We start from the raw sequence: 27,842 nt of genomic DNA on the forward strand, positions 1-27,842 counted from the left end.
TTTTTTTAAACTGGAGGTGTTGTTGGAAACAGAGAGGAGGGCTGTGTGTGCATAACAGAGCTGCACCTGCAAGAGCAGCAAACATGGTTAAGGAAGTGAACCACAGACACTGTTTGGACAATTAGAGTTTAATATTTAAAATCCACGAGCACCGCCTACAACAGAGCTCAGCCAATAAGATCACTGTGTTTGCTGCTGTGATGGGCGATGATTTAAAACCAAAGAATGTTCATTTTGTTGTTTTTAAAGTTCGACTGGTTGTACCTGAGTTTGGGCGGAGGTTACACACACACACACACACACACACACTCCTACCTGGTTACAGCAGGATGAGTATGTGAGTTTAATGAGTCACCTGACTGTCAGGCTGAAGAGTGGCAGCATTCTTACACTCATCAATCACCCAAAACTGTAGACGTAGTTTTAATTCACTTGAAAGCCAGAAAACTAAAAAAACAGTTTTATTTGTTGTTACCGATCGTCCATCTGGGCCTTAGAGTTTCTGATTTTCATACTTTTATCTCATTTAGTGCTCAGTTCTGATAAAATCCTCATTGTAGGTGATTTTAACATCCAGATGTTGAAAATCAGTTACAGTAGCCTTTCCATTTAGAATAATGGATTACACATGAGGACTCTCATCACAGTAGGTGTCTTTCTGAAAGTGCTGTAACTAAGTTTAAGGATCTGCTGTAGCTTCTCTGAAAAAAAAGTCTCAAATGAGAAGTGGTCATGGGCCGGCTGAGTCATCTGGATTTTTCCATGGTGTCCCTGTGGTCCCTCCTCTGGGCGGAGCCCTCGTCAGTACACCTGTTATACTCACCTGTGGGAGATCCAGGCCAATCTGCAGGCAGTATTTAAGACTAGAAGAGGAATCAATCTGTTTCACCGTCCCCAACCTCAGCTTCTCCAAACCTCCATTAACCAACCTGTCCCTCTGTTCATCGAGCCCCCACTCCAAACACTCACTGCTGTGCTTTAGTTTTACTGTCACTGTTACACACTGAAGGAGGACGAGGTTCATCCAGGTGCACACTGAGGTTTATTGCTCTGAAACACAGCAAAACAGCAGTTCTGTGTTACTGACGGCTTCTGTTACCATAACTGGCCTGTGTTACTTTTGTAAGGGATTACTTGGCCAGTCACTTATTTGTCAGAGTGACTGTCTGCCACTGCCACCTACAGGTTACTGAGTTAAAGCAGATAACTCGTAAGCTGGAGAGGAAATGGTGCGTCACAAATTTAGAAGATGATCATTTAGCCTGGAGAAATAGTTTGTTGCTTTATAAGAAAGCCCTCCACAAAGCCAGAACATCTCACTACAACCCTAAGAACAACCCTAGGTTTCTCCTCAGCACTGTAGCCAGGCTGACAAACAGTCAGAGCTCTGTTGAGCCAACCATCCCTTTAACACAGAGGTGGGGGAACTCCAGGCCTCAGGTCCCGAAGGTTTTAGATGTGTCCTTGATGCAACACAGCTGATTTAAATGGCTAATTTACCTCCTCAACATGTCTTGAAGTTCTCCAGAGGCCTGCTAATGAGCTAATCATTTGATTCAGGTGTGCTGACCCAGGGCGCGTTATCTAAAACCACCAGGACACCGGGCCTTGGTACCTGGACTTCCCCGGCCCTGCTTTGACTAGTAATGATTTCATGAACTTCTTTACAAATAAAATGTAACCATTACTGAAAAAAAAATCCCAAATTTGATAACTGCTGATATTTTAGACTTTTTCTCTCTGATCTTTCTGAGTTAACTTCAATAATTACTTCAAACCATCAACGTGTCTTTTAGACCCCATTCCTACAAAACTGCTCAAAGAAGTCCTGCCATTAATTAATTCTTCAATCTTAAATATGATCAATCTATCTCTAATAATCAGCTATGTACCACAGGCCTTCGAGGTGGCTGTAGTTAAACCTTTACTTAAAAAGCATCTCTAGACCCAGCAGTCTTAGCTAATTATAGGCCAATCTCCAACCTTCCTTTCATATCAAACATCCTTGAAAGAGTAGTTGTCAAACAGCTAACAGATCATCTGCAGAGGAATGGCTTATTTGAAGAGTTTCAGTCAGGTTTCAGAGCTCATCACAGCACAGAAACAGCTTTAGTGAAGGTTACAAATGATCTTCTTATGGCCTCTGACAGTGGACTCATCTCTGTGCTTGTCCTGCTAGACCTCAGTGCAGCGTTCGATACTGTTGACCATAATATCCTATTACAGCGATTAGAACATGCTGTAGGTATTACAGGTACTGCAATACCTACAACCCTAACCCTATCTAATTAGTGTGTGAAGAGGACTGTCCATTTACACGCACAAAGGTCAATTATGGTGTTCCACAGGGTTCAGTGCTAGGACCAATTCTGTTCACATTATACATGCTTCCCTTAGGCAGCATCATTAGAAGACATAGTATAAATTTTCACTGCTATGCAGATGACACGCAGCTCTATCTATCCATGAAGCCAGGTAACACACACCAATGAGTTAAACTGCAGGAATGTCTTAAAGACATAAAGACCTGGATGGCCGCTAACTTTCTGCTTCTTAATTCAGATCAAACTGAGGTTATTGTACTCGGCCCTGAAAATCTTAGAAATATGGTATCTAAGCAGATTCTTACTCTGGATGGCATTACCTTGGCCTCCAGTAATGCTGTGAGGAACCTTGGAGTCATTTTTGACCAGGACATGTCCTTCAACGCACATATTAAACAAATATGTAAGACTGCTTTCTTCCATTTGTGCAACATCTCTAAAGTTAGAAATATCCTGTCTCAGAGTGATGCTGAAAAACTAGTTCATGCATTTATTACTTCCAGGCTGGACTACTGTAATTCATTATTATCAGGATGTCCTAAAAACTCCCTGAAAAGCCTTCAGCTGATCCAAAATGCTGCAGCAAGAGTCCTGACAGGGACTAGAAAGAGAGAGCAGATTTCTCCTGTTTTGGCTTCCCTTCATTGGCTTCCTGTTAAATCCAGAATTCAAAATCCTGCTCCTCACATACAAGGTCTTAAATAATCAGGCCCCATCTTATCTTAATGATCTTGTAGTACCATATCACCCTATTAGAGCACTTCGCTCTCGCTCTAGGGACAGCAAGTAGGCCTGCAGAGTATTTAAAAGTAGAATGGGAGGTAGAGCCTTCAGTTTGGATGAATATAAAGCACCTTGAGGTGACTTTTGTTGTGATTTGGCGCTATATAAATAAAATTGAATTGAATTGATCAATGGTCATGAGAATTTGCATAATTAAGATTAAGGAACTGACCTCCCAGCCCGTTGTTCCTTCAGTGGGCTGGTTTCAGTCATTATGCAAATGTACTGTTTATAAGATTGGGGAAACCTGCAGTCAGCTGAGACTGAAGAGGTCACTTGGACGAGTGACAAAACGTTTCTCCCACAAAACGCTACGTCCAGATGAACAGAATCAACTTTTGGAGGTTTCTGTGCTTGTGACTAGATGTTGGTTGATGTTCAGTTTTACCCCCAGGGCTATATGACCGAACTCCTCATTTTCATTTACTACACAAGGGACTCTTCCCTGCATAAAAGCGTGATATATACAAGGGAAAAGTATTCAGAGCATGTGACAATATATACTGATGCATCGAAGTTGTTAGAAAATAAAAGTGTTTGTTATTCCAGAAAGAAGGTTTGTGATTCAAAGGAGTCTCCAAAATTACTGCGAGACATTCCCATTTCATTTGGCCCAAATTCCCTGTCAAAAGCACCAACCATACATCCAGCAAGACATGAAACTGTTCCACGCTTGTTCTGGAGGGCTGAGTAGGTTTTCAAAACATCCTTATCGTTCATTCTGCTTAACACAGAGGGCACAATGTGAAATCCTTAAACATATAGAAAAATCAAATTGGTTTTTTTTTTGTTTTTTGTTTTTTTTGGAAAGACCAAATGTAGGTAGACTGAGAGCTCCACTACATACCTGCTCCTCCCATCAGGCCTCCCAATTTGCCCAAGACCCTTCCTTCCTTCAGGAAAGACCTGTAGTAAACCTGCTGTCTATGTTTTTTAAAGAGAGAGAGATTGGTCTGTACTTTTCCTATCCTTGTTCTCCAGTATGTCTGCCCTCACCACCGTGCCTGCCATGCTGAATACCACTTTCAGCTTCTTCCATCCCACATTGTAGTCCAGCCAGTACAAGAAACAGTTTAAGAACCCTAACCCCTAACCCTTTGAACGTGTATCATCCAGCCATACACACAAACACCAACATTGGGGAGACAGGTAGCTTTTAGAAAAATAAACAATGAAACACAATAGGGGAGAGGAGGAGAAAAAAAGAGAACTCTACCCAGACTGTTTGAGGACAGAAAACAAAAACTCCTGAGCACAAAAAGCACACGGGTCTTCTCACCTTTACACCATTAAAAAACACATGACAAGCAACAGGTGTAGACAGCAACATCCGGTCCTGCAGCATGTCTGCCGACTGTATCGGGAGGGAGCAATGTGCGTTTGTATCCTGTGTCCAACTCCAGAGAGGGAGAGTCTTAAAACACAAATGTGGGCCAGAAAATGACTTTTAAGCTTTGCTGCCATTTTGTCTTTCTTTTTTTTAAACTTTTGAACTAGTCAGCAGCAGTCATGCTTGTGTTATAGTCAGCATGCCAATCACTCTGTCTCAACAACATGAAAAAAGAAAAAAAAAGAATGGCAAACAGGCAGGTCCGTCTGCTGATATTGTGTGTTTCATGAAATTTATCGTGTTTGATAAAACGCTATAAAGTCAGACTGAAGTCATGATGTGCAAAACTCTTTATTTGGTGTCTGAACACAGCAGCATTCCTCCTGAGTACAAAAACAAAATGAGGAACAACTGGGCCAGTTCAGTAGGTAGCCTTGCTTCCCCATGATCGGAAGGACGGGGGTTCGGATCCATGGAAGGATTAGATCACTGCTTCCCAGGCGCTGCATTGGTGCTTCTTTGTATGATCATTGACATGGTGATGTTTCCCCTTTTTAGTCTTCCAAGGACGTTTTCAGACAAGAAACTGGAAACTGCCTGCAACATAGTTTCAGTTAGCAGCACTCCTTCTCTTTATGAAACACGCAGTAACAACACCCCAAGTGTTTAACTTCAAACTTTTAAGATTTTCATTCAATTTAAAAAATACAATTCAGTCATACATTTCTAACCCTAACCCTTTCCATCAAGTGCTGCTCGCTGGAGTTATTTGCTGTGTCCGAATTCAGGGGAAGGATGCTCTGAAGGATCCTACCTATGTCACGTGGGTAGGATGCTTTGGCGGACAGGTAGTCAGGAAGTGAGCGGCTGTGGACAGCCCCCATAGAAACTTTATTGAACAAACAAGGAGTATACAACTAAACAGTGGACAGCCTTCTAGCCTTTGTTCAAGTCCGCCCTCACTTCTGTGTATTTCCGGTCACGACCCAGAAATGTCGCTCTGTTTTTTTTGTACATTTTAAATTCTGGAGGAGCTAGAAAAACTTCGCCAGCATGTTTTGTACCTTAGGCTTATCAGAGACAATCATATCCAGGTAAAATAATTTTCTTTAATCTACACACATTTAGGAGTTACTTGGCTAATTTCATGGACTCTCCATTTACATCAGCAATTAAAGGAGATTTAATTGCTGATATTCCTCACTTGAAAATTTGGCGTGAAAACTGGTGGTGTGCTCAAGTGGGTGCTATAGGAAACAAAAGCTCAGGACAGAACAGTTATCAGTCATGTACTTCATACAGAATTTGCATATATTTGATTTCATGTTGATCCTCTGAGTGTAATGGTACATTTTAATTTGAATTTATGAAAACTAAACAATGGATTTTTCTTTCTTTACTCTTCTCTTCTTCTTTGCAGTACCACATCCTAGCACATGCCCCTGTCGGTTGTAGTCTACTTTTAATAATTGTCTACTTTAAGGGAGAACCTAAATCACGTGGCCCAGTGTTTGTTATTACATAACTGTATTTTGAATGTGACAAATCTACCATTCCCCTATGTTATTCATAAATATTGTTTTGGTTTTGGCTATTTTCCTCTATAAAATTTAATTGATTTTTTTGTTTTGTTTTTTTAACAGTAGTGTGCTATGGTTAATAACATATTCCAGTCATGAGTGATATCAAAAGTTTTCTCCACTCTTGCATTTGGCATTCCCGACAATATGAGATGATACTCTCATCAAAACACAGCCAATTAAACACAGTTTTCTTAAAGCAAACATCAGTAACTCTAAATTAGCATCTAAAGGGTTCAGTCTGCAGCTCCACCTCTCTTGGGAAGCTACCGTCTCCCCCTCTGGTCTCTCTTGTCCTCCTGCTCCTGCAAAAACAAAACAAAGCATCCAAGCTTTTCTTACCAGCTGGGTAAATTGTTGCTCAACATTTACTAATTCTAAAGTTGGTGCAGTCTTTGTGTCAGTATCAAGTCAGTCTAAACTTTAGTCCACATCGCCAGTCCATCACAGTCCAGTCACACATATCCATACCAGATATTGCTGATAGGGGTCCTGCCCTCCTCTTCAGTCTGTTTGCGTCCATTGCTGCTGCTGTTCAAAGTTCAGTCCGTCCTGGTTCTGACCCCAGTTGGTGCAGTCCTTTCTCCAGTACCCATGCTCGCCGCAGGTGAAACCTAGATCTTCTTCTGTGTTTGTCTGTTCTGAGGTGCCTTTTGACCTCAGTTGCTCCTTCTGTCTCTAGCACGCCCTTTTCTCTGCTCTGCGTTGGTCCGTCACTGCCCTGCACTGTTAATGCAGAGTTATCAAGGTCAGCATTCTGTTGCTCGGCCTCACTTTTCATCCGGGCTTGGTGGGCGTGTCGTCACAGCTCTGTCAGCTGAAGCTGTCTGGGAATTTCCCCCATGTAGTGAAAGCAGCCTAGGGTTTAGGGCCCTCCGTCTCCGCTGCATGAGATCCCTTTCCTGCTGCACCGTTGACATTTTCAAGTTGTTGTGGTGGGTCCAGCTGCTGCAGCCAAGGCACACTGCATGTTTTTCTCTCACCACATCTCTTGTTGAGACAAGAACTAATTTAGCTAAGTGACAGAGGAAATGCAACTTTTTCTGGTTTAATTTCAGAAAAAATTGTGGCAATTTGGGTAGGAGATTCATATTAATCACACTCACAGACCTGCACAGTTTTATTTTTCATTTGCTTTTATTTCATTAGTTCTGCCAATTCAGCAAAATTTTTTGATATCATTTTTAACACTGCCGCCATTTTTTTGCTGGATCCTATAAAAGTGAGCAAACAGAAGACAGGAGAACAGGAAAGAAAAAAAATACAAACATTGCATGAGTAAGTAAGCATCACCAGCAAACATCTTATAAAATAACCTCCATTGAACAGGGTTTCTCTTTGAATACTCTTTGTGATGGAGCACAAAACAGCAGCTACAGTGTCACATTGTTGTTGAAAAGTCTGGAAACACCAAATGTAGGTCGACTGAAAGTTTTACTGCCTCTTTCTGCAATCTGGCCTCCCATGTTGCCAATGAGCCTTTCATTCCACTGCTGTGTTTTAGTCATTGGATTATTTAAAAAAAAATAATAATAATAAAAATGCATCAATTATTTTGCTTAGTTTTAAGAATGTGCAGTTGGTACCTCCAGGACAATAACAGACATTATTTTAAACTCTGCAAACCTTCAATGTATGCTTTTATTCTAGAACAAAGTATTCTAGAGCTGTATACTCACGGGGCAGAGCAGCAGGTGCTGTTTGGACAGCATCACTCTGTAAAAACAAAGAAGTCATTCTAAGCATACTCATCATCACATCATCACATCATACAGCTCTAATGTAGAGTAAAGGCTAAGCAACATAGCGTTCTCAGGGCTCGCAAAATTTCAAAATCTCTGGTAGTCCTTCGGGCAGGCACTCTTCAGTTTTTAGTAGCCCAAAATAAATTTAAGTAGCCCGAATAAAAAAGAGAGCAATTTTTTAATGTTTTGTTTCCTTTACAATATTATACATTAAAGTATAATATTGTAACGGAAACAAAAATTAATCAGAAAATTGTTAAATACAAATCACAACTGTATAAACATTACAATCATCAACTCAAATACTTGGTTCTAATTGAACAGAAATTTCTATGAACTTGTAAGAACTGTGTAGAACATGAATCAGTCTGTGTCAGATCCTGAATCTGAAATTTCCACTGAAGTCACAGGTAAGGGGTAAGTGGAACCAAGATCGAGGCCATTTGCTTTTTGAAGTTTGCAAAACTGCTAAATTTGGCCAATGGTAGTTCACTCTTTGCAACATAGTACGCTTTTGAAAGATTTTTCAGGACTTCTGCTTGGTTTATTTTTAGTATGTTTTTTGCAATTGCTGTTTGTTCTGGGAAAGATATTGCAGACTGGGTGCAGTATAATGCATTTCTTGCGTTTCTCATGGGTTCTGATGGGGTCTTTCTTAAAATTACTGGTCCCAGTTACAAAGGCGCTTGTCGACTCAAATGAAATGAAACTCACGACACACCCGGCAGAACATCATGTTATTTAGCTCGTCATATTCCAGCCACATAAATTCTTTTGTCCATGAAACCAAAAAAGCTGAGCTTTCTTTTTGCCTCATAGTCTGATTTGTCATAACTTTTCCGTTTTGTGGTCGGCTTTTATTTGGCTGCCCCTTCTTCACCCTGACCTGTCTTATTTGGCTCAGCAGAACTAAAATACCGGCGTAAATCCTGCTGCTTTTACACACGTACTTACATAACGGTCAGCGATTCTCTGCGCAATCAACCTCTCACGTGTTTAAGCTTGCTGTGGGAGATTTCACTTGTCACGTTTGAATAGTAAGCTAATGAGTGATAAGACGATGTCAGAGGAATTGGTGCGCAATTAATCGTCACTCACCAATCAGTGCTGCCGCTCTCTACACACCGTTCGCGCGATCGCAAAGTGAACGGATCGCAAAAAACAAGCGCAAATTCAAACGCGATTTCGATATGTCACATATTGACAGTGGCTCATCGATGCCAATAACATAATTACTCAGCTACATTTGCGAAAGAAAATGCAAAAGCATTGACACATATTTTCCCTTCCTATGATAGCCCGACGGGCAGGGCTAAGATAGATTTTGGTAGCCCGACTGGAAAAATCGCTAGCCCCGGGACGTCGGGCTAGCGATTTTGCGAGCCCTGGTTCTTCTGCATAGCATTGTTCTGTGGAACAGCAGCTGTCCATTAAACACTGCTTTGAAATCATTAAGGAAATAACGTATACAGATATCTTCAAACAAGTCATTGTAACAGCACATTTGACTGTGACCTCCCTCTTACTTTCAGGGGTCCACCATTGCCTCCCCCGCCCCATAAACAAACAGTTCTGGCCTTCTGCCAGCTGTGAATAAATGCACCCTGAGGAGGGTGCATTTATTAAATTTTTGCCCAACTTTACCTTGTCCACAACCTTTGTTTCAAGTGACTCCAGCATGGTCTCAAACAACACTGTACAACCCCCCAAAGCTGCAGTGGTCAAACAAAATGACACTGCATCCTGTTTTATCAGCTCAAAAATGACATGACATGAGTCAGTCCCCAAGCCTGATACCTGAGCTTTCCCTTTCGGGTCTGGAAATCAGGCTTGGAGGGCCTGCCATTTATTATTTCATATCATACGGGATGTTACTTCCTGAAACGGCAGCTCTTCTCAACTTCGCCCTCCGACCCCGGCGCGTTTTGTGCCTCTTCTTTATCCTGCGGGCAAAGTTCAAAAAACTGTCTAAGCATACTTTAACAAGCTGTTAGAAGACTTAAGAAACTTTTTTTGCACTGCCCTGTCCATTGCATCTTACATTTTTACTTTGTTGTGATTTTGTATTTTATTTTAGAGCAGGAAGCTCAAAAAGCCCCTGGGGCCTTAACAAGTTTTCACTGGCAGCCATATGGCACTGTATCCTTGGATAAAGTAGGCCCGTGCTTCCAGTAATGTCAAGAAGCCAAAAAGTGACCGAACAGAAAGTGAAATAGGTCCACTTTCTGTTGCAACAAAGCAATAATCCTAACATACACACAGTAATGTATAACAAAGGGGTGCATTCAGTAAATAGACAGGCCCCAAATGCATACCATACCATCTTTATTTAACATAAAACCAGAGTTCACAAAGTGCTGTACATGCTAATAGCATAAGTAAAAAAATATCGAGATATGAATTTTGGGTCATATCGCCCAGCCCTAATTGGAATACTTCTAAAATACAGTGTTCTTCTAAAAAGGACATTAATTGCTTGTAAACTACCTTTTCAAGAATCTTTGAGATAACAGGCAGTTTGGAAATAGGTCTGTAATTTGCAATAATATCAGGATCAAGAGCAGGTTTCTTGAGTAGAGGCTGAATCACTGCATGTTTATGATTGACAGGTACAACACCAGAGGACAGACAACTATTTACAATGGATTGTACAACTGATGCTATAGTGAGAAAAACCTCTTTGAAAAAAATCGAGGCGGGAGAGCATCATAAGGGGAACCTGAGGGCTTCAGATGAGCAACCAACTGCTGCAGGCAGAGCAAAGAAACTGGCTCAAACCTGTCAAAGACAGCAGAGCTAGGGACAGGGATAGAAGGGACGAGAACGGACTGGGAAATCTGCGCTTTCACAGAGAGCACTTTATCAATAAAGAAGTGTAGGAAGTTTTCACAAATTTCCTGAGAGGACTCAACACCAACAGTCTGTGGAACATGAAGGATAATGTCAATAGTCTTAAATAAGACATGAGGCTTACGACAATTTGCCTGAATAATAGCAGCAAAATGTTTCCTCTTAGCATCTTTTACAGTCTTCTGGTAGGAATTCCAGTAATTTTGTAATATTTGGTATGCCACCTGCAGTTGATCCTTCTTCCATTTACGTTCAGCTCTCCTACACTTTCTTCTGGCAGCACTGGTGTCTTCATTCTGCCAGGGTTCAGATTTGGCTTTAACTTGCCTAAGCTTAAAGGGGGCCAGCGAATCTAAAACAGTTTGGCAGACAGAGTAAAACCATGTACTCAGCTCTTCTGTATCATTACATATGGAATCAGGAAGGCAGCAATTCTGATTAAAAACAATAGAGAACTGACCTGCAGAGGAAGGATTAAAAATACGACAGCACCGAGCAACAACAGGAGGAAGATTAACATTGGTACAAGGAAGGGAAACCTCAAACAAGACAGGCTTATGATCCGACCATAGCTCTAAGTTAGAGACAGGTAAACTGAGTTAAAACAAGATCCAACGTGTGCCCATATTTTTGTGTAGGCACAGACACAGGTTGCACAAGATCAAAAGAGTCAATAAGATTTAAAAAGTCCTTTGCCATTGGCTGGTCAGGGCAGCACACGTGAGTATTGAAGTCCCCAATAATAAGGACATGATCGTATTTTGGCATAATTTCAGCCAACAGATCAGAAAAGTCATTTAAGAAGTCCTTATTGTATTTGAGTCTGTAAACCACAGCACAGAGCACTGTGTGAGAGCGACCCAGCTCAAACTCAGTTCAAAGCTACTACGTAATGTTGATAAGGGCAGTGGTTTACATTTATACTGCTTCTTAAAAACAACCGCTAGTCCTCCTCCTCTGCCTGATATTCGAGGAGAGTTTAAAGAGCAGCTGTCATCAGGTAAGAGATCTGTGAAAACGCTGGACTCACCGGCCCTCAACCATGTCTCAGTTATACAGAGGAAATCCAGTCCTTGGGTCATAAATAAATCCCTTGAAATAAAAGTTTTATTACTCAGCGATCTAGTGTTCACCAAACCAAACCTGGTGGAGGTCAGCGTGTTCGTGGCTGACTGCGAGACCCGACACAGCGGCCGCAGGTTCTGTAGGTTCGCACCGCGCCGACGAAGATGAGGGAAAATCTTTCGCGGCTGGGACATCAACGGGCACCAGCCAGGCATCGATGGGCTCCAGAGAGCGCGGAGAAAAGACATGATGAGGCACAGATCCACGTTTGTTCCAAGGAGCCGGGGAAGAGCGCACCAAGTACGCCTTAAGTTTCACGAGCAGACCGCTACGTTTGCCCCGGCGTCTGAAACGCTTTCGCCGTGAGGCTGGGGCCAGGGTCCGACAAAGGTTAGCTGGTATCCCAGCTAGGAATGGAGGTAACGTCTTATGTCCAGTATAAGTTGTATTGGTAAGATCACTGGCAACTAGTCGGAGGTCCAACAGAGTTTGGCGATTGTACATTAAAAGAGGGTTGACTCTAGCAATAAAAAACAACACAAACAAACACAGCAGGGGAAGAGACAGACGGCGAGCCACACACACTGGCGCCATCTTGTCTATTCATCACGGAACCTTCATGAATGGACTTACCCCAGCGTGGGCTGGGGCGAGTGCTGCGAGGCGGCTGCGGCTCCTGCTGCTGCTCCTGCTGCTGCTCCTGCGGCTACTGCTCCTCCTGCTCCTGCGGCTCCATGCTCTATGCTCTATCCTCCATCCTTTGGAAGCCGAATTTAAAGGCCGCGCTGGCCCTTGTTCTTCTTCATCTATCTTTTTGTGGCGGTTGGCAAACAACTTCAGGTGCATTACTGCCACCTTCTAGACTGGAGTGTGGATCAGAACAGCTTTTACGTCTATACTCTCATGTTGCTCTTAAAAACCCAAATATTGCCCTCAGCCATACTGTTTGTGGCTTTTCATTTCCTTCCCTGCTCCAATAACAGCAAAAGGAGTGAGGCACTGAATGAACTGTATCAGCATGTCGGTGAGCAGCAGATGGCCCACCTAGATGCTTCTCTCGTGCTAGCGGGGGATTTCAATCATGCAGACCCAAAGACTGTGCTTCCCAAACTGCACAAACACATACATTTCCCACACGGGGAAACAACATTTTGGACTATGTTTTCACCACCCAGAGAGGAGATTACAAAACATCTTGCCAAGTGGTGCAGCAACAACAACCTGTCCCTGAATGTTGAGAAGAGTAAGGAGGTCATCATAGACTTCAGGAGAACTCACACCCTGCACACACGACTAACCATCAGTAGTGCTGCTGTGGAGAGGGTAAAGCAGCACTAAGTTCCTGAGTGTGCACATCTCAGAACATCTGAGTGTGTTTGTAATTGTCTGATTCAAACAGGCTCCTGATGTCCAGATTGGACGATTGAATGGACAGCCACCTACCTCTCCTTGTCTCCTCTACATCCAACAAAGAGCAACCTGTTTGTACTTCTGAGCATTTGTGTGAAAATCCTGAGCTGTGGTCTTTTTTGTAACGTGTGAGCCATTTGTAATTAAGATATGTTGATTGAGATAAAAGCACTTATGTAAATAGCTGTTGTAAGCGTTCCTTGTAATTTCTTATTCACTGTACATATTGAGCACTGCAGCAGGCTCCGGGCTTTTACATAAAGATATTCTATTCAGTCCTGTAGACAGTTATATATTTAAATATATGATCCTCTGTGGTTACTCTGGTATGAATGACTCGGAATTACTTTATGGTAAATAACACACTATTGGCAAAAACAGTGAAAGAATTCCAGATCACAAGTTTGTAGTTCAAACCTGACCTTTGACCTTCATCAGGTTTTATTTAATTGTGTCAGAGAAAATCTCATGTGCTCTTCATGCAGCTGAGTAAATTCAGTGTCTAAAACAGAAGCTGTGCAGGTCTGAGATCAGCAGCTCTCTGAAACACCAAACTGAGGTCCTGTTAATGCTGATATACACAGTAACAGCAGTGATGAATCCTTTTGAGTCTTTGTCTTTATCAATAAAACAGCTGCAGCTTTCACTGATAGCACATGTGGTACTTTAACCTTTGTACTGTTTCATCCGTTAATTTTGCAGTGAACACGATGGATGATTTGTCTGCTTTCACTGGGTGGTGCTGAGGTCTGAATCTGAGGGCAGCTCCTGTAATCACAAAAAGAACACAATCATCACAAATCTGAATTCACTAGCTGGGCCCACGTCCTCATTTTGGGTTTGACAGCGATTTAGTAGGTAAAAGTGAATGCTTTGACATGAATTGAGGTGCGGTTTGGGGAAGGCCTTAAAGGGGACTGGCGATGGCTCCCGGGCCTGGCAGATCCCCGTGTACTAAATAGAAGTGAAGAAGTTAAAGTATAGAGACCAAGGAGGGAGGGTGGGTGAGGCACATAAACGAGAATGATCAGCTTGCAGAACTGGGGGAACAGCCGGAAGGAGCGTGTTTGGAGGCGTGGTCCTGCTCCTGAAATTCCCATACATAATCTCCAAATAAAGCTGATCCTTCTCCGTCCTCCCACACTCGGGATTTGAAGTTCTTCTCTTACATTTTTTCATTTCTACAGTTATGAGCTGTTTATTAAAAAGGACAAAGCTAACAGATTTTCCAGTATAACGTTTACCTTTGAGTTGTTGCTGCTTCTCAAATGGAGATCTCAAAGCTCTCACTGCAAAAACCCACCTCCATAATACTAGATAAATACACTTATTTTTGGTGAAGATTTGCTTAAAACAAGTGAAATATCTGCCAGTGGGGTAAGTGTTTTTTTTCTTACTAAGATTTCTTGAAATAAGAACAATATCTAGATTTAAATAAAGCTAAAAATAAGCCTTACACACTTATTCCAGGCAACAACAATTTAAACTTAAAATAAGATTTAACCACTTATTCTAGGCAACAAATAAGATAGTTAAATCTTAAAATGAGCCTTACACACTTATTCCAGGCCAACACGTTCTCACTCCCAAAGCGTAACATTTTACGCTAGGTGATGTCAGGAAGAGGAAGATATTATTTGCTGCTATTTTTATAATCATCATTACCATTTCATTATTAAGAGTGATGTTGCATTCAGATGCATTCAGATGTTCAAATATATTGGTATCATATCAGTCTTTATTACAGGTCCAGTTATAACCACGACACAGTGGTGTTGGGTGCCATCTCCAACAGCGATGAGGCGGCCTACATGGACGAAGTGAAGAATTTGGCATCATGGTGCCAGGACAACCACCTCCAGCTGAACGTCAGCAAGACCAAGGAGCTGGTGGTGGACTTCAGAAGAAGTCAGCACAGAGACTACAAACCCATTTTCATCAATGGAGCTCCAGTGGAGAGGGTGCAGTCCTTCAAATATCTTGGTGTCCACATCTCCTCAGACCTGACATGGGCTGCCCACATTCAGGTCCAGACCAAGAAGGCTAGGCAGCGCCTGTATCACCTCCGACAACTAAGGAAGTTCAGGGTCTCTCCAAAGATCCTCAGGATCTTCTATACAGGCGCTGTGGAGAGTATCCTCACACAGAACATGACAGCGTGGTTCGGGAACAGCTGTGTGAAGGACCAAAAAGCTCTCCAGAGAGTGATCCGTACAGCAGAATGCTGCTGCAGGATTGCTCTCCCCCCACTTCAGGACACCTACACCAGGAGATGCCGGACTAGAGCAACGCAGATACTGAAGGACCCGTCCCATCTACAATCTGGTAGAAGGTTCCGCATCATCCGGGCAAGGACAGAGAGACTCAAGAAGAGCTTTTATCCTCAAGCCATCCGGGCTTAACTTCCTTTAACTTTAAATATGTTTATATTGTCCATTCTGTAAAATAGTCAGATGTCTATTCATATTAATGTACAGAATTCACCTGCTGCTGCTTCTACTGCACATTCACCCAGTGTATATACTATATATATATTTATAATGTTATCCCTCTACCCCCCCCCCCCCCCCATGTTTTTGCACATGTCGAGGATCGTGTCAGGATACATTTCACTGTGTGTTATACTTGTATAACTATGCATGTGACAAATAAAGAACCTTGAACCTTGAACCTTCAAACTGTTGAGTTGAATTTATAATCTTAAATGTTTGTATGCAGACTGCATGGTGAAAGAAAAGGCCCCACGTAGAGTAACTCCAAAATGAGACAGGAAGTTATAGGCTTTTGAAGTTGCAGGCTTTGCAAAAGTGAAACTGAAAGCCGAGTCTGAGTGTAAGCCAAGAGCAGGGTGTTTTATTATGCATTTATATTTCTGATTAAGCTTTGATTAAGCTTCAAGTAGTTGTATTAGATTGAAACATTTGTTTTATATATTTTATATATCAGTCAAGATTATTACACACATACACACACACACACACACACACACATAGTTTCAGTTGTGCTGGCCTTCTGTCTAGTGGAAAGGTTACAAGGTCTAGCTGGGGAGCTGAGAGGTGAAACAAAGGGCAGCAGAAGCTGACACATACATACACACATATTAGATAGACTCCTTTGAGTAGGTAAGAGTTTAATCATGTTTTGCTATGGCTGCAAAGTGGGGGGGGGGCGTACGTGTTAGTCTGTTCCAGGAAGTACACCAGATGTCCCAGAGATAAGCGACAGTGGAGGCGAGCGTCCGAGGATGGAGACAGGAAGCACCTGGCTTCGACGCGAAGATGATGTTCTGTTTAAAACTGTGTTCAAAGTTAACTGAACGTTTGTGGTTTTGGAGTGACGTATGCTTTGTTTGAGTCTGCCTGGCAACAGGAAGACTGCCAACCCTATAAAGTCTTTGTCTGACTATTGTAAGGTAGTTCGACGCTGAAATCTGCACAGCGTTCGGACTCACACATGTGTTCATTAAAATGTCGTCTAATTGCACCCGGCTGGATCTGTGGTTATTTTGGATTTCCCCTCAATATCTGAACCTTAACAGTGGCAAATCGTCAACATATTGCGTTTTCGGGCACCCAACGACATCGGAAAACTGAGGACACATGAGAACCGTTTGCACTCAATCTACACATTTTTGCTCTTTTCCTTAAAATCGCTTCGGAAAACACTTTTTCACGTCATTAAAGTGCTGGTTAAGGTTAGGAATAAGGTTATGGTTAGGCTTAGGGATAAGGTTAGGTTTAGGGCTGAAAAACAGAAGTGGAACCTGGCGCGTACCATAAGAACGTGGAAGGTCACCTTTCGCGTTCCTCAGGAACGCCGCGGGACGTGACAAAACGTCGGGATGTTACGCCTCGGGAGTGAGAACGAGCTCTCCAGGCAACCAATCATGGCAATTGAAACCTAAAATAAGCTTTAACCACTTGTTCTAAGAAAATGTTGAAGAAATTAAATCTGTAAACAGGCATAAAACACTTATTCTAAGGAACAAATCAAGGCAAATAATTTAAAAACTAGTACATTAAATCATTTTAAAGAAACACTGCAAAAATTACCCATCTTAAAATAAGTTAAAAAATAATAGATTGTAGTCTAAATCTTCTTAAATTTAGTGAAATAGTCTGCCAGTGCAGTAAGAGAATTACACTTGGTAAGAATTCTCAAAATAAGAAAATATATCTAGGCTTTAGACAAGTAAGAGATATCTTAAAACAAGTCGTGAATTAGCTATTCCAAAAACTCTGTTAAGTGAAATAAAACCAAAATAAGTCCGTAAGTGCTTTTATTAAGTTTTCATTTTTTGTTACTTTGAGAGAAAAGATCTTAAAACAAGACCCACTAAACAAGATAATTCTTCTTTTTAGGTGTTTAATATATTTATTATTTTCCACAATGAAATACAAAAATACAAAGCATCAAATAAAAGTAAAAGAGGGAGAAAAATAAATAAATAAAAATAAAAACCCACCCTAACAAACAACACCCCTGTTCGCTGTCAAGTAATCAAAAGTTTAAAAGGAAAAACTTACAATCAGTGCAAAATAACACCAGCCAAGGTATACAGAACAAGAAGGAAGAAAAAATAAGCAAACAAATATAATTAAAAATAGATAAATAAATAAATGTCATTCCTGAACCTGTGTAGATGGTTGGTCAAAAAATATCAAAAAGGGTTTCCAGACTTTATTAAATTTATTTACAGAGCCTCTCAAAACGAACCTAATTTTCTCTAATTTAAGATGAAATAATACATCCTTAACCCAATACGAAACTGTGGGCGGGGCTGCGTCCTTCCACTTCAAAAGTATCAGACGTCTTGCTAGTAGTGTAGAGAAGGCAATAAGTCTTTGACCACCTGCTGGTAGTGCCAGACCATCGGAATTGACCCCAAATAAAAATAAAAGTGGATTGAGTGACACTCTCATCCCAAATATGCATGACAAAGCCCCACAGACATCCGTCCAGAACTTTTGTATTTTGGGACAGGACCAAAACATATGGATCAAGGTCGCCTCTGCCAATTTACATCTTTCGCCCGTTGGGTCAATCTGGGGATACATTTTTGCCAATTTTGATTTGCTAAGATGAACTCTGTGCACTATTTTAAACTGCACACATGGAGGACGAGTGAATATTACTTAAAACATTGCCCCAGTCTGCTTCAGTAATACAGATTCTAAGATGCTCTTCCCAGCATCGCTTAGTTGCAGACAGAAGAAGAACCCAGGCACAAAATCAGAACAAGTATTGATGATATGGCCTTTTTCTTAGCCGGGTTAAAACACATAATGTCATCCATTACATCATTAGGGGGTTTATTCAGGAACCCTGGGATGGAGCCTGAAAGAAAGTGTCGTATTTGTAGATACGTAAAAAAATGAGAGGGGGGTAAGTTGTATTTGTTAGTCAGCTGTTCAAATGAGGCGAACGTGCCGTCAATGAATAGTTCTTTTAAAGATCTCAGCCCTCGCCTCTGCCAGCCCTGAAATGTGGCATCAGACATTGAAGGGGAAAAAGCATAGTTGGAAGCTACTTGGCTCCGTAAGCAGATCTTCAGAAGATTAAAATGTTTTCTAAACTGAAAGCAAATCTGGATAGTATTATTAACTACAGGATTCTCAAATGTCAGGCTTTCACGGGCGATCGTGGCTCAAGAGTTGGGAGTTGGCCTTGTAATCGGAAGGTTGCCGGTTCGAGCCCCGGCTTGGACAGTCTCGGTCGTTGTGTCCTTGGGCAAGGGCCCGGTGGCGCCAGTGTCCGGCAGCCTCGCCTCTGTCAGTGCGCCCCAGGGTGGCTGTGGCTACAACGTAGCTTGCCATCACCAGTGTGTGAATGTGTGTGTGAATGGGTGGATGACTGGATATGTAAAGCGCTTTGGGGTCCTTAGGGACTATTAAAGCGCTATATAAATACAGGCCATTTACCTAGAACCAGAAGAGAGCTTCTCCATTTCTACCCAAACGGGTCCACTGCAATCGTGCTGATAGTGCAGCCAGTAGGTCAGACAGCGTAAATTGGAGGCCCAGTAATAATAACGGAAATTCGGTAGAGCCAGGCCTCCGTCTTGCTTTGACTTTTGCAGATGTGTTTTACGCAAACGTGGTTTCTTATTGTTCCAAAGGTATGATGTAATTACAAAGTCCAATTTCTTAAAAAAAGCGTTTGGAATGTATATAGGGAGGCTTTGAAACAGATAAAGATATTTGGGTAATACAGACATTTTAACTACATTCACTCTCCCAGGTAACGAGAGAGGAAGCGGCGACCATTTCAACAAGTCTTGTTGCATACTGAGGTGTAACTTAGTAAAATTTTCTTTAAAGAGATCACTGAAGTTTTTCATCACAGTTATGCCTAGATAGACAAAGCTGTGTGTTGCAATCTTGAAGGGAACAGTAATGTTTGCTAAAGTGGAAAGAGGCATATTTAGAGGCAGTAATTCACTCTTGTGTAGGTTCAGTTTAAGCCCAAATGTATCAAAAAGTTCAAGAATGTAAAGAATTGTTACCTCAGCCTTGGATACAACCAGCAGGAGATCATCGGCATAGAGAGATCATTTATGCTCAGTTCCATACCGCGAAATGCCTTGAATGGCATGATTACTTCTTATAGCTATTGCCAACGGCTCAATAGCTAATACGAAAAGGAGGGGGCTGAGGGGGCAGCCCCGACGGGTTCCACGATGTAAGCGAAACGGTTTAGAATAATGGTTATTAGTGAGTACCATAGCTGAAGGACAGGCATAGAGTAATTTCACCCAGGATAAAAAGCAACTTCCAAACCCAAATCTTTGTAAGGTCTCAAATAGATATTCCCATTCTACTCTATCGAAAGCCTTCTCCGCATCCATGGAGAGAAGGCATTCGGAAGCAGCTTGACTGAGGGTGTACATTATATTGAGTAGTCTACGAATACTAAAAAAGGAGTGCTTGTTTTTAATAAAACCAGTCTGATCTGAAGAGATTATGTTGGGTAAAACTTTGTCCAATCGGTTGGCCAAAACCTTCGCTAGTATTTTATAGTCTGAATTCAGGAGTGAAATCGGCCTGTAGGATCCACATTCCAAAGGGTTTTTATCTTTTTTGGGAAGTAATGTTATACAAGCTTGATTTAGGCTATCAGGCAAAATACCTTTGGCAAGAGAGTCAGCATATAACGTAGCTAACACAGGGGCTAGCTTTCCAGCAAAGGCGGCATAAAACTCGGTCGGTAAGCCATCAGGGCCTGGTGATCGGCGAGACTGTAACGATTTTATTGCCGCTATGATCTCCTGCTGCTGCAGAGGTGCATCCAGGGTGGAAACCTCGTCTGGGGACAATGTTGGAATCTTTAGGTCTCTAAAAAAAAATCAGTGAGGAGGTTAGAATCATTGGTATTATCGGAACTATACAACTTATAATAATAATGCTGAAAAGCATCATTTATCCCCTGTTGATCTGTAACAGTTCCACCATCTCGGGTTGCGACCCCATTAATAGTTTGCCTGGCTCTTGCACATTTCACTGTCTTGCTAGAATCTCTCCCGCCTTATCTCCGTGCTCATAGGTATCACTGCGGTTCTTTAACAATAAATATTCTATAGAATGTGAGGCGAGCACATCATATTCTGCACCCAGTTTCAAACGCTCTTTATATAATTTTGGTGAGGGGTTCCGAGAATTCCTATTATCCAAGTCTGCTATTTGCTTTTCCAAATCCTTTAATTTAGAAGTAGAAGTGCGTTTCTTATTAGCTGTAAACGATATAACCTGGCCACGAAGATAAGCCTTAAGAGCCTCCCAGACCGACGAGATGGAAACATCTGGAGTCAAATTAAATTCCAAAAAGTGGGCAATTTGATCCGAAATAAATTCTATAAAGTTTTCATCACTTAACAAAAGAGAGTTAAATCTCCACATCCGTTTAGGAGACTCCATACCGGGTATTTGCAGTGTCAATATTAAGGGCGCATGGTCAGATATTACAATAGGCTGATAGTCACATTAGAATTAGAATTAGAATTCAACTTTATTGTCATTGCACATGTCACAGGTACAGGGCAACGAAATGCAGTTTGCATCCATCCAGAAAGTGCTTTAGTCGTGATATAGATATATTACAATATATATTAGCAATAATATAGATGTGTAAGTATATTACAGAAATGGGTCTATTATGGTATGTTATAATGTACACGGTGTGAAGTATGTTATGAATATTCTATAACTATAAGTATGTACAGGCTGTAGTGAGTACAAGCTATGTACAGGCTATGAACAGGATATAAATATGAAATAAAAACTATACAGAAATCTGAGATATACAGTTATACAGAAATGTGAACTATGTAAGTTATAAACAGTTGTAGGATTGAAAAATTATCATATGTACAGAATGATATTCACACAGAACTATACAGTAGTGCAGTTAGGATAATTGTGATAGTGATAAAGTGCTAGTGGTTGTGGGTGTGTGTATGTTCAGTCCATGAGTTTAACGTGGGTCAGATGTCAGGAGGCAGAGTTCAGGAGTCTGACAGCTGTGGGGAAGAAGCTGTTCCGGTACCTGGTGGTCTTAGTCCGGAGGCTCCTGTAGCGCCTCCCAGAGGGCAGGAGGGTGAAGAGTCCATGTGATGGGTGACTGGGGTCTCTGATGATTTTCCCAGCCCTTTTCAGACACCGCTTCCTGTAGATGTCCTTTATGGCAGGAAGTGGTGCTCCGGCGATGCGCTGGGCAGTTTTCACGACCCTCTGCAACGCCTTCCGGTCCGAGGCGGAGCAGTTCCCGTACCAGACTGTTATACAGTTGGTCAGGATGCTCTCGATGGTGCAGCGGTAGAAGTTCACCAGGATGTCTGAGGACAGGTGGTTCTTCCTCAGAGTCCTCAAGAAGAAGAGGCGCTGGTGAGCCTTCTTGACCAGCTTGGAGCAGTTGGTTGTCCAGATGAGATCCTCGGAGATGTGGACTCCCAGGAACTTGAAGCTGCTCACACGCTCCACAGCCGTCCCCTTAATGTGGATGGGTGGATGTGGGTCAGCATTCCTCCTGTAGTCCACGATGAGCTCCTTGGTCTTCTCGGTGTTAAGCAGCAGGTTGTTTGTGTCGCACCACTCAGCCAGACGATCCACCTCCTCCCTGTAGGCGGCCTCATCGTTGTCGCTGATGAGGCCAATCACCGTGGTGTCATCTGCAAACTTGATGATGGTGTTAGAACCATCAGCAGGTCTGCAGTCGTGGGTGACTAAACATGACTAAACAAGAGAGTTTAGTTTATTATCAGTAAAAAAATAGTCAATTCTACTGTAGGTTTGATGAGCATTTGAAAAAAAGGAATATTGTCTGTCTTGTGGGTGTAAAAAACGCCAAATGTCTGAGATGCCGTAGGTTGAAAAAAAGGACTGTAAATAAGAAGCTGACTTTGTTGTCGAGAAACCAGTTCTTACAGACGATCCATCCCAGGGTCCAAGCACAAATTAAAGTCCCCACCCATAATAAGTAAATGGGTATTCAAACAAGGCAGGAGGCCGAGGACGCGTGAAAAAAAATTGGGGTCGTCACAGTTTGGGGCATGTATATTTGCTAATGTAACATTAATATTAAAGATTGATCCAGTCACTATAACGTAACGTCCGTTTGAATCAGCTAGAGTCGAGGAAGGGGTAAAAGGAACCCTTTTATTTACCAATATTGCTACACCTCTTCCCTTCGCTGTCAAACATGAGTGGAAGAGCTGCCCCACCCAACTACATTTTAAACGAGTATTATCTGACATTTTAAGATGGGTTTCTTGGATAAAGGCTATATCAGCACCCATATTTTTCAAGTGAGTGAGAACCTTCTTTCTTTTAATAGGATGGTTCAGGCCTTTAACATTCCAGGTCACTAAGTCAATAGAGGTAACCATTGAAAATATATCAAAACTTTTAGCTGGTTGCTCAAACAAGAAACATAAAACACTTGGTTCTTAACTTGGACAGTCGAACACAGAAACCCTCCCAGAAACCCCCTGAACCCCCAGGTGACACTAGCTGTCAGAACAAACCGCACACCTACCCAATCTAACTGAAAAACTTCCATAACTATCCTACCTAAAGCTCCTTAAGCCCGCATAGTGTAAAGGTCGGAATAAGACCCGCCAGGTGTAATCGCACTGCACAATTAGTGATACAAAACAACTGTTTTATCCTGTGAGTAAAAGTATATGTTTTTGTCAATGTACCGTGGTAATAACAGAAGCGAAACGCAATATTGTGTCAGGACAATTCACTATTTATCCACAATAAATAAAGGAGCATAGCGCGACAATTTCTGTTCAGCCAGACTTGCTTGTAACCTATATCACCAATTATGTTAAGAAAAATGACGTATTAACTACTACAAAACACTGACCTTTGTGGGAATGCTTGGAGCAGACTAACATGTGAGCTGGAGTGTTCTGAGACGCAGGGCCGTGCAGAGACGTTTAAAGGGGCGGGTGCTCAAAGTTAAAAAGGGGCACATTGAACCAGGCTGAATAACAACAACACACATTCATCAAGAATCTAATATGGGATCGCATCATACTACATTACTGTTGTGAGGTGGCAACAAGGCAAAGCAAACGTAGCCTGTTTTACCTGATGGGTACAATGTTGCTGTTGAGGGGTTGTTGCTGCTCCTGCTGCTGATAGTGCTGGAGGGTAGGGCTGTGCTGATCTGAGACTGTAGATATTAAAATGTTCATAGGAGAGATGGTAGCTGATTAAACAAGTGTTATGAGATAATAACTAAATGCAAAGAACATAAGAAAATGGGCTTGGAACCACAAAGCAACAAAAAACTGTGAGAAATAAACAAGGCTCTGCCTGTGAATCACGCTGCTTCTCTTCTTCTTTCCATCCCCTCATTTCACATATCACTCTCCACTTGCTGTCTATCTGAGAACAAGGCACAACTTGCTATTGCAATAAACTATTATATAATTATCCACACCTAACAACTGCTGCATTTAATCTATAATAAAATGATGACAGAAAAATGTTATAGAAGCAAAACATTAGTTGTGCTTATTATTATTTTTATACTGGAATACCTCTCCAACAACTGGTACATGTTAATGTTACCTGTGTTCTTTGTAATCCAGCTGCTGAGGGATCCACTGCCTTTAGTAGCCTCACACAGCTCCTACTGTTTCCTCCTCATGTCCTTACCAGCCATGTCTGGACAATGTTATATCATGAGTAATAATTTAAAAAAATCCATATACATAAAACACACACATGCACGCACACACAGGGACATTTTAGACCTTCAGAATACTGTATATAATGTAGGCATCATGGTGCTGATCCAGAATCCTTCCATTATTATTTATTACTAGAGCTACAATAATAAAGCAATGAGGGAAAAACAATAATAAATATGAAATAATGTATTTATGATGATTCCATTTGTTTCACTAACCACTCTGTGCAGGCAGAAAGCTTATTACATTTTTTAACTGTAGAGATACAACAATTTTACTGCTATAAAATCAGCATTTTAAAATATAAATCTACTATAATCTGTGTCTTAATGTATGTTCTTTAAAATACAGCGTATGTTTTTTAAATATTATAATTATAATAATCCATAATTATGTGGACATGCATATTAGATGGTTTTTAGTGAAATATTATCCCTCCAGAAAGGCAGGAAAAGCCCTGTAACTTACTTTAAAACTAAATATGTTCCCTAAAACGGTGACAGAGCTACAGACCCATGACGGCCTTAACCAGTGAGCCAGCAGCTATGACCAGCACTACTTGTGCAGTTAATAAAAGGACAGCTAATGTTTGTCGCGCTGTTGCACACACAGCACGCTCATTTGTTTCAGTTCGTCAGTTGTCACAAGACAGCTTACCAACGTGTACGTAATAAGCTAACACTCCTGTGTGCTGTAGACTACAGTGTGCGCTGTTCACCTACTTACTGGTTTTGTCGCATCAGTCTGTGTGCCTGAGGTAATTAGTGTGAATGCTTGTAAAAGCATTCACAGTATTGTTGTTGTAATCTTTATTATTATTATATATTCCGTACGTTTTTTGGCATCTATCTCCTTCAAAACCGTTCAACTTAGAAAAACCATTCAAACACCGTTAGATTCCTCTTCTTTTGGACATGACTGCTTCTACTTTTCTCATTTATAACATTTATATTTTTAAAATTATTCAACTTTTTTCAACAAAAATTTCCCATGTATTTCAATGGGGAGACCCTTCAAATTCTCCTTCAACTTACTCATTTTTAAACTCTTATTACTTCCACATACGTTGACATAGAGCCACCATTCAAACTTTAAAACGAAGACAAGACATTCAACTATTCAACTTGTATTTATCTTTTCAATATCTGTTATACTTTTTCTTCAGTTCCAGTTTAAGTTTCATGATGTTTTTTCAGCCGTTTCAGAGTTTATAATGGGTGTGTATGGGACGGAATGTTGGGGCTAGAGTGAGACAGCTGAACTGCTAGAGTGAGAGGAGCAAAAAAATAAATCTTAAAATATTTTTTAAAACTGCTGCTGTGTCCACGGTGTTTGGTCTACAGGTATGATTTTACCCTCAAAACGTAGCCATCGCTGTCCTCTTTCATCCAATGTGTTTACTATTGTACTAGGTGTTATGGTTCTTTCATAAATGTCACCAAAGCACAGCCTCCTTCCTCCAACTCCTCCATAGACTCTAATGTTAAAATGGCTCAGAAGGTTCGTTTGAAAACCAGAAGAGCATGGTGTTTTTACACTGTCACCACGTCCATATAATAAACTCCACAGGCATGAAAACTGAGAATTAGGTAGACTGGACATTGCTGCCGCTCACGGTGAAAGAATTTCGTCAATAGGACCTGTACTTTTCATTTGGGAAGGATTTGTTTGGGCCTGACTTTTCTGTTCATTTTAAGCAGCAAAAGTGAGGTGCATGTCTGTGCGTGTGTATGGAGCCATTGGGTGCAGTCACTATAGCAACCAGGCTCACACCTGCCTGCCTAACGAGCTCTCTCTCTCTCACTGTGCCAAGATTCATCTTAAACACTAAAGACAAAGCCAACAATTCTTGGTGTGTGCCAATCTTATTTTATAAACATATTTTCTAAAGACTAAGAGAAACACTTGTGTAAAAATGCCAAGGAAGCAGAAAAAGTCACAAGCTGCAAAACAACGCTGGAAGAAGTTCCATGAGATTCATAGTGTACCAATATGTGAACAAGATGAGTTTGATTTTCCTCAGTGCTCTGCAGAAGACAGTGTGTCTACAAAGACCAATGCTGACAGTGTTAAACAGGCAGGTCAACATATTCCTGCACATGTACAACAGGTATCGTATGCTGATGCTGTAAAGAGTGGACTGCAGCATGAATTTAATGAACAACATGAGGTGTCAAGTGCCCCACAGGTGGGTTATGCTGATATTGTGAAAAGAGGCCGTCACAGTGATGTGGCAGGACCATCTCATGCAGTAAGAGTGAAACTTGAAAACCAGCCCTCTGTAACACATGTCTGTGCATCTCACAGCCAGGCTCATCCTAAGTATGGAAACTCCAGAAACAAGCAGTGCACATGTAACTCTCTCATATTTCTTGCTTTTCTTCATGAGAATGAAAACATGACTACAGCTGATCTTAATCTGGTCTTGGATAAAGGTGATGTGATGTACAAAGAGGCCAACATAAGATTTCCTAAAAATATTCATTTGGCAACCGATGAGCTGCCAGACAAAGTTGATGCACGCAGGTCTATGTATCATGTTGACATGACACAGCTTTCCCGGTATGGAACATTTGAAGAACCTCCAGAGGAGGCAGTAGACACCTTTCTCAGCTTAGAAGCAGGACTGAGCTGCCTGTTGTCAGATGTGCAGTATGCCTTATTGATTATGAGTGGATTGTGTATCGCAGTGTTCAGATCCACATCAGGCAAATATGGTTTTTTTGACCCACACTCCAGAACAGCCAGTGGTCTTCCTCTACCACTACAGTCACGTAATCGTGGTACAGCAGTGATGCTGAAATTCACACTCCTCAGTGACATGATTAAGAGGCTCCAAGATTCTTATGAAGGGATGGAGATATCACCCTCTTGTAACTATGAGCTGAAGCCTGTGCAGTTCTACAGTATGAGCACAGTCAACCTGAGTGATACTATCACAGACACAGTCTGCAGATCAACAGCTGCCACTGCTGTGGCATCTACTCACTCTGATACAACTGTTGATGAAGCAAACTCCTCTACTCCAAGGAGAAACACACCATCTGTAAAACCATTTGACAGTACACAAACTGAATCAGTACCATCCAGTGAATGTATTTTCCTACCACTGAGTGACATTTCATGCAGCCAGTTAAACTCTTCTGCAGTAAATAATGCAGTAGCCTGTGATCTTTCCTGTACTGCTTTAAAGAAAATCTACAAAATGACAAAAGTTAATAAACAACGAAGACAAAAAATGAAAAGAAGATTAATGGCATCAGAAAAACTGAGAAAACAGAGAAAAGAAAACCAAAAGATGAAAGAACGACAAAAATATGCTTCAAATAAAGATTACAAAGAAAAGAAAAAATCTTGCACAAGCAAGGCATATAAAGACAATCCTGAAGTTAGACGGAAACAACAACAATATAAAAAAAGGCTTTACTGTGAGAATGATGAATTCAGACAAAAATAACGAGACTATATAAAAAGACTTTACTGTGAGAATGCTGAATTCAGACAGAAACAACAACAATATATTAAAAGACGATACTGTGACAATGCTGAATTTAG

General features: G+C 41.4%; 1 protein-coding gene across 7 annotated transcripts; it reads right to left on the minus strand.

The window, feature by feature from the left end:
* Positions 1-3,925: 3,925 nt before the first annotated feature.
* On the minus strand, positions 3,926-12,354 carry LOC109200448 (uncharacterized). Of its 7 annotated transcripts, XR_003215376.1 has the most exons (6): positions 11,756-12,335; positions 9,560-9,705; positions 7,697-7,733; positions 6,489-7,231; positions 6,271-6,322; positions 4,776-5,034 (listed from the first exon to the last, which is right to left on the minus strand). XR_003215376.1 is itself a non-coding variant. In XM_025901236.1 (3 exons), the coding sequence occupies exons 1-3, from the start codon at positions 12,269-12,271 to the stop codon at positions 7,155-7,157; spliced, it is 630 nt and encodes a 209-aa protein (XP_025757021.1). In that variant the 5' UTR covers positions 12,272-12,335; the 3' UTR covers positions 3,926-7,154. The 7 variants fall into 7 exon arrangements, 2 of the variants coding, with proteins under 2 accessions (XP_025757021.1, XP_025757022.1); XR_003215375.1 differs by having other exon boundaries at positions 3,926-6,322; XR_003215374.1 differs by having other exon boundaries at positions 3,926-5,034; positions 6,271-7,231.
* Between the last annotated feature and the right edge of the window lie 15,488 nt (positions 12,355-27,842).

This window comes from Oreochromis niloticus, linkage group LG19 (genome assembly GCF_001858045.2).
Source record: "Oreochromis niloticus isolate F11D_XX linkage group LG19, O_niloticus_UMD_NMBU, whole genome shotgun sequence".
Taxonomy (NCBI): Eukaryota; Metazoa; Chordata; class Actinopteri; order Cichliformes; family Cichlidae; genus Oreochromis; species Oreochromis niloticus.

Excerpts from the sequence above, each read along its gene's own strand:
- LOC109200448 (XM_025901236.1), bottom strand. The coding sequence starts at position 12,271 with ATGGCGCCAGTGTGTGTGGCTCGCCGTCTGTCTCTTCCCCTGCTGTGT. Across the intron at positions 7,734-11,755 it reads AACACGCTGACCTCCACCAG|AGTGATGCTGTCCAAACAGC; the intron begins GTTTGGTTTGGT and ends TTGTTTTTACAG. Across the intron at positions 7,232-7,696 it reads AGCACCTGCTGCTCTGCCCC|GATCCAGCAAAAAAATGGCG; the intron begins GTGAGTATACAG and ends TCACTTTTATAG.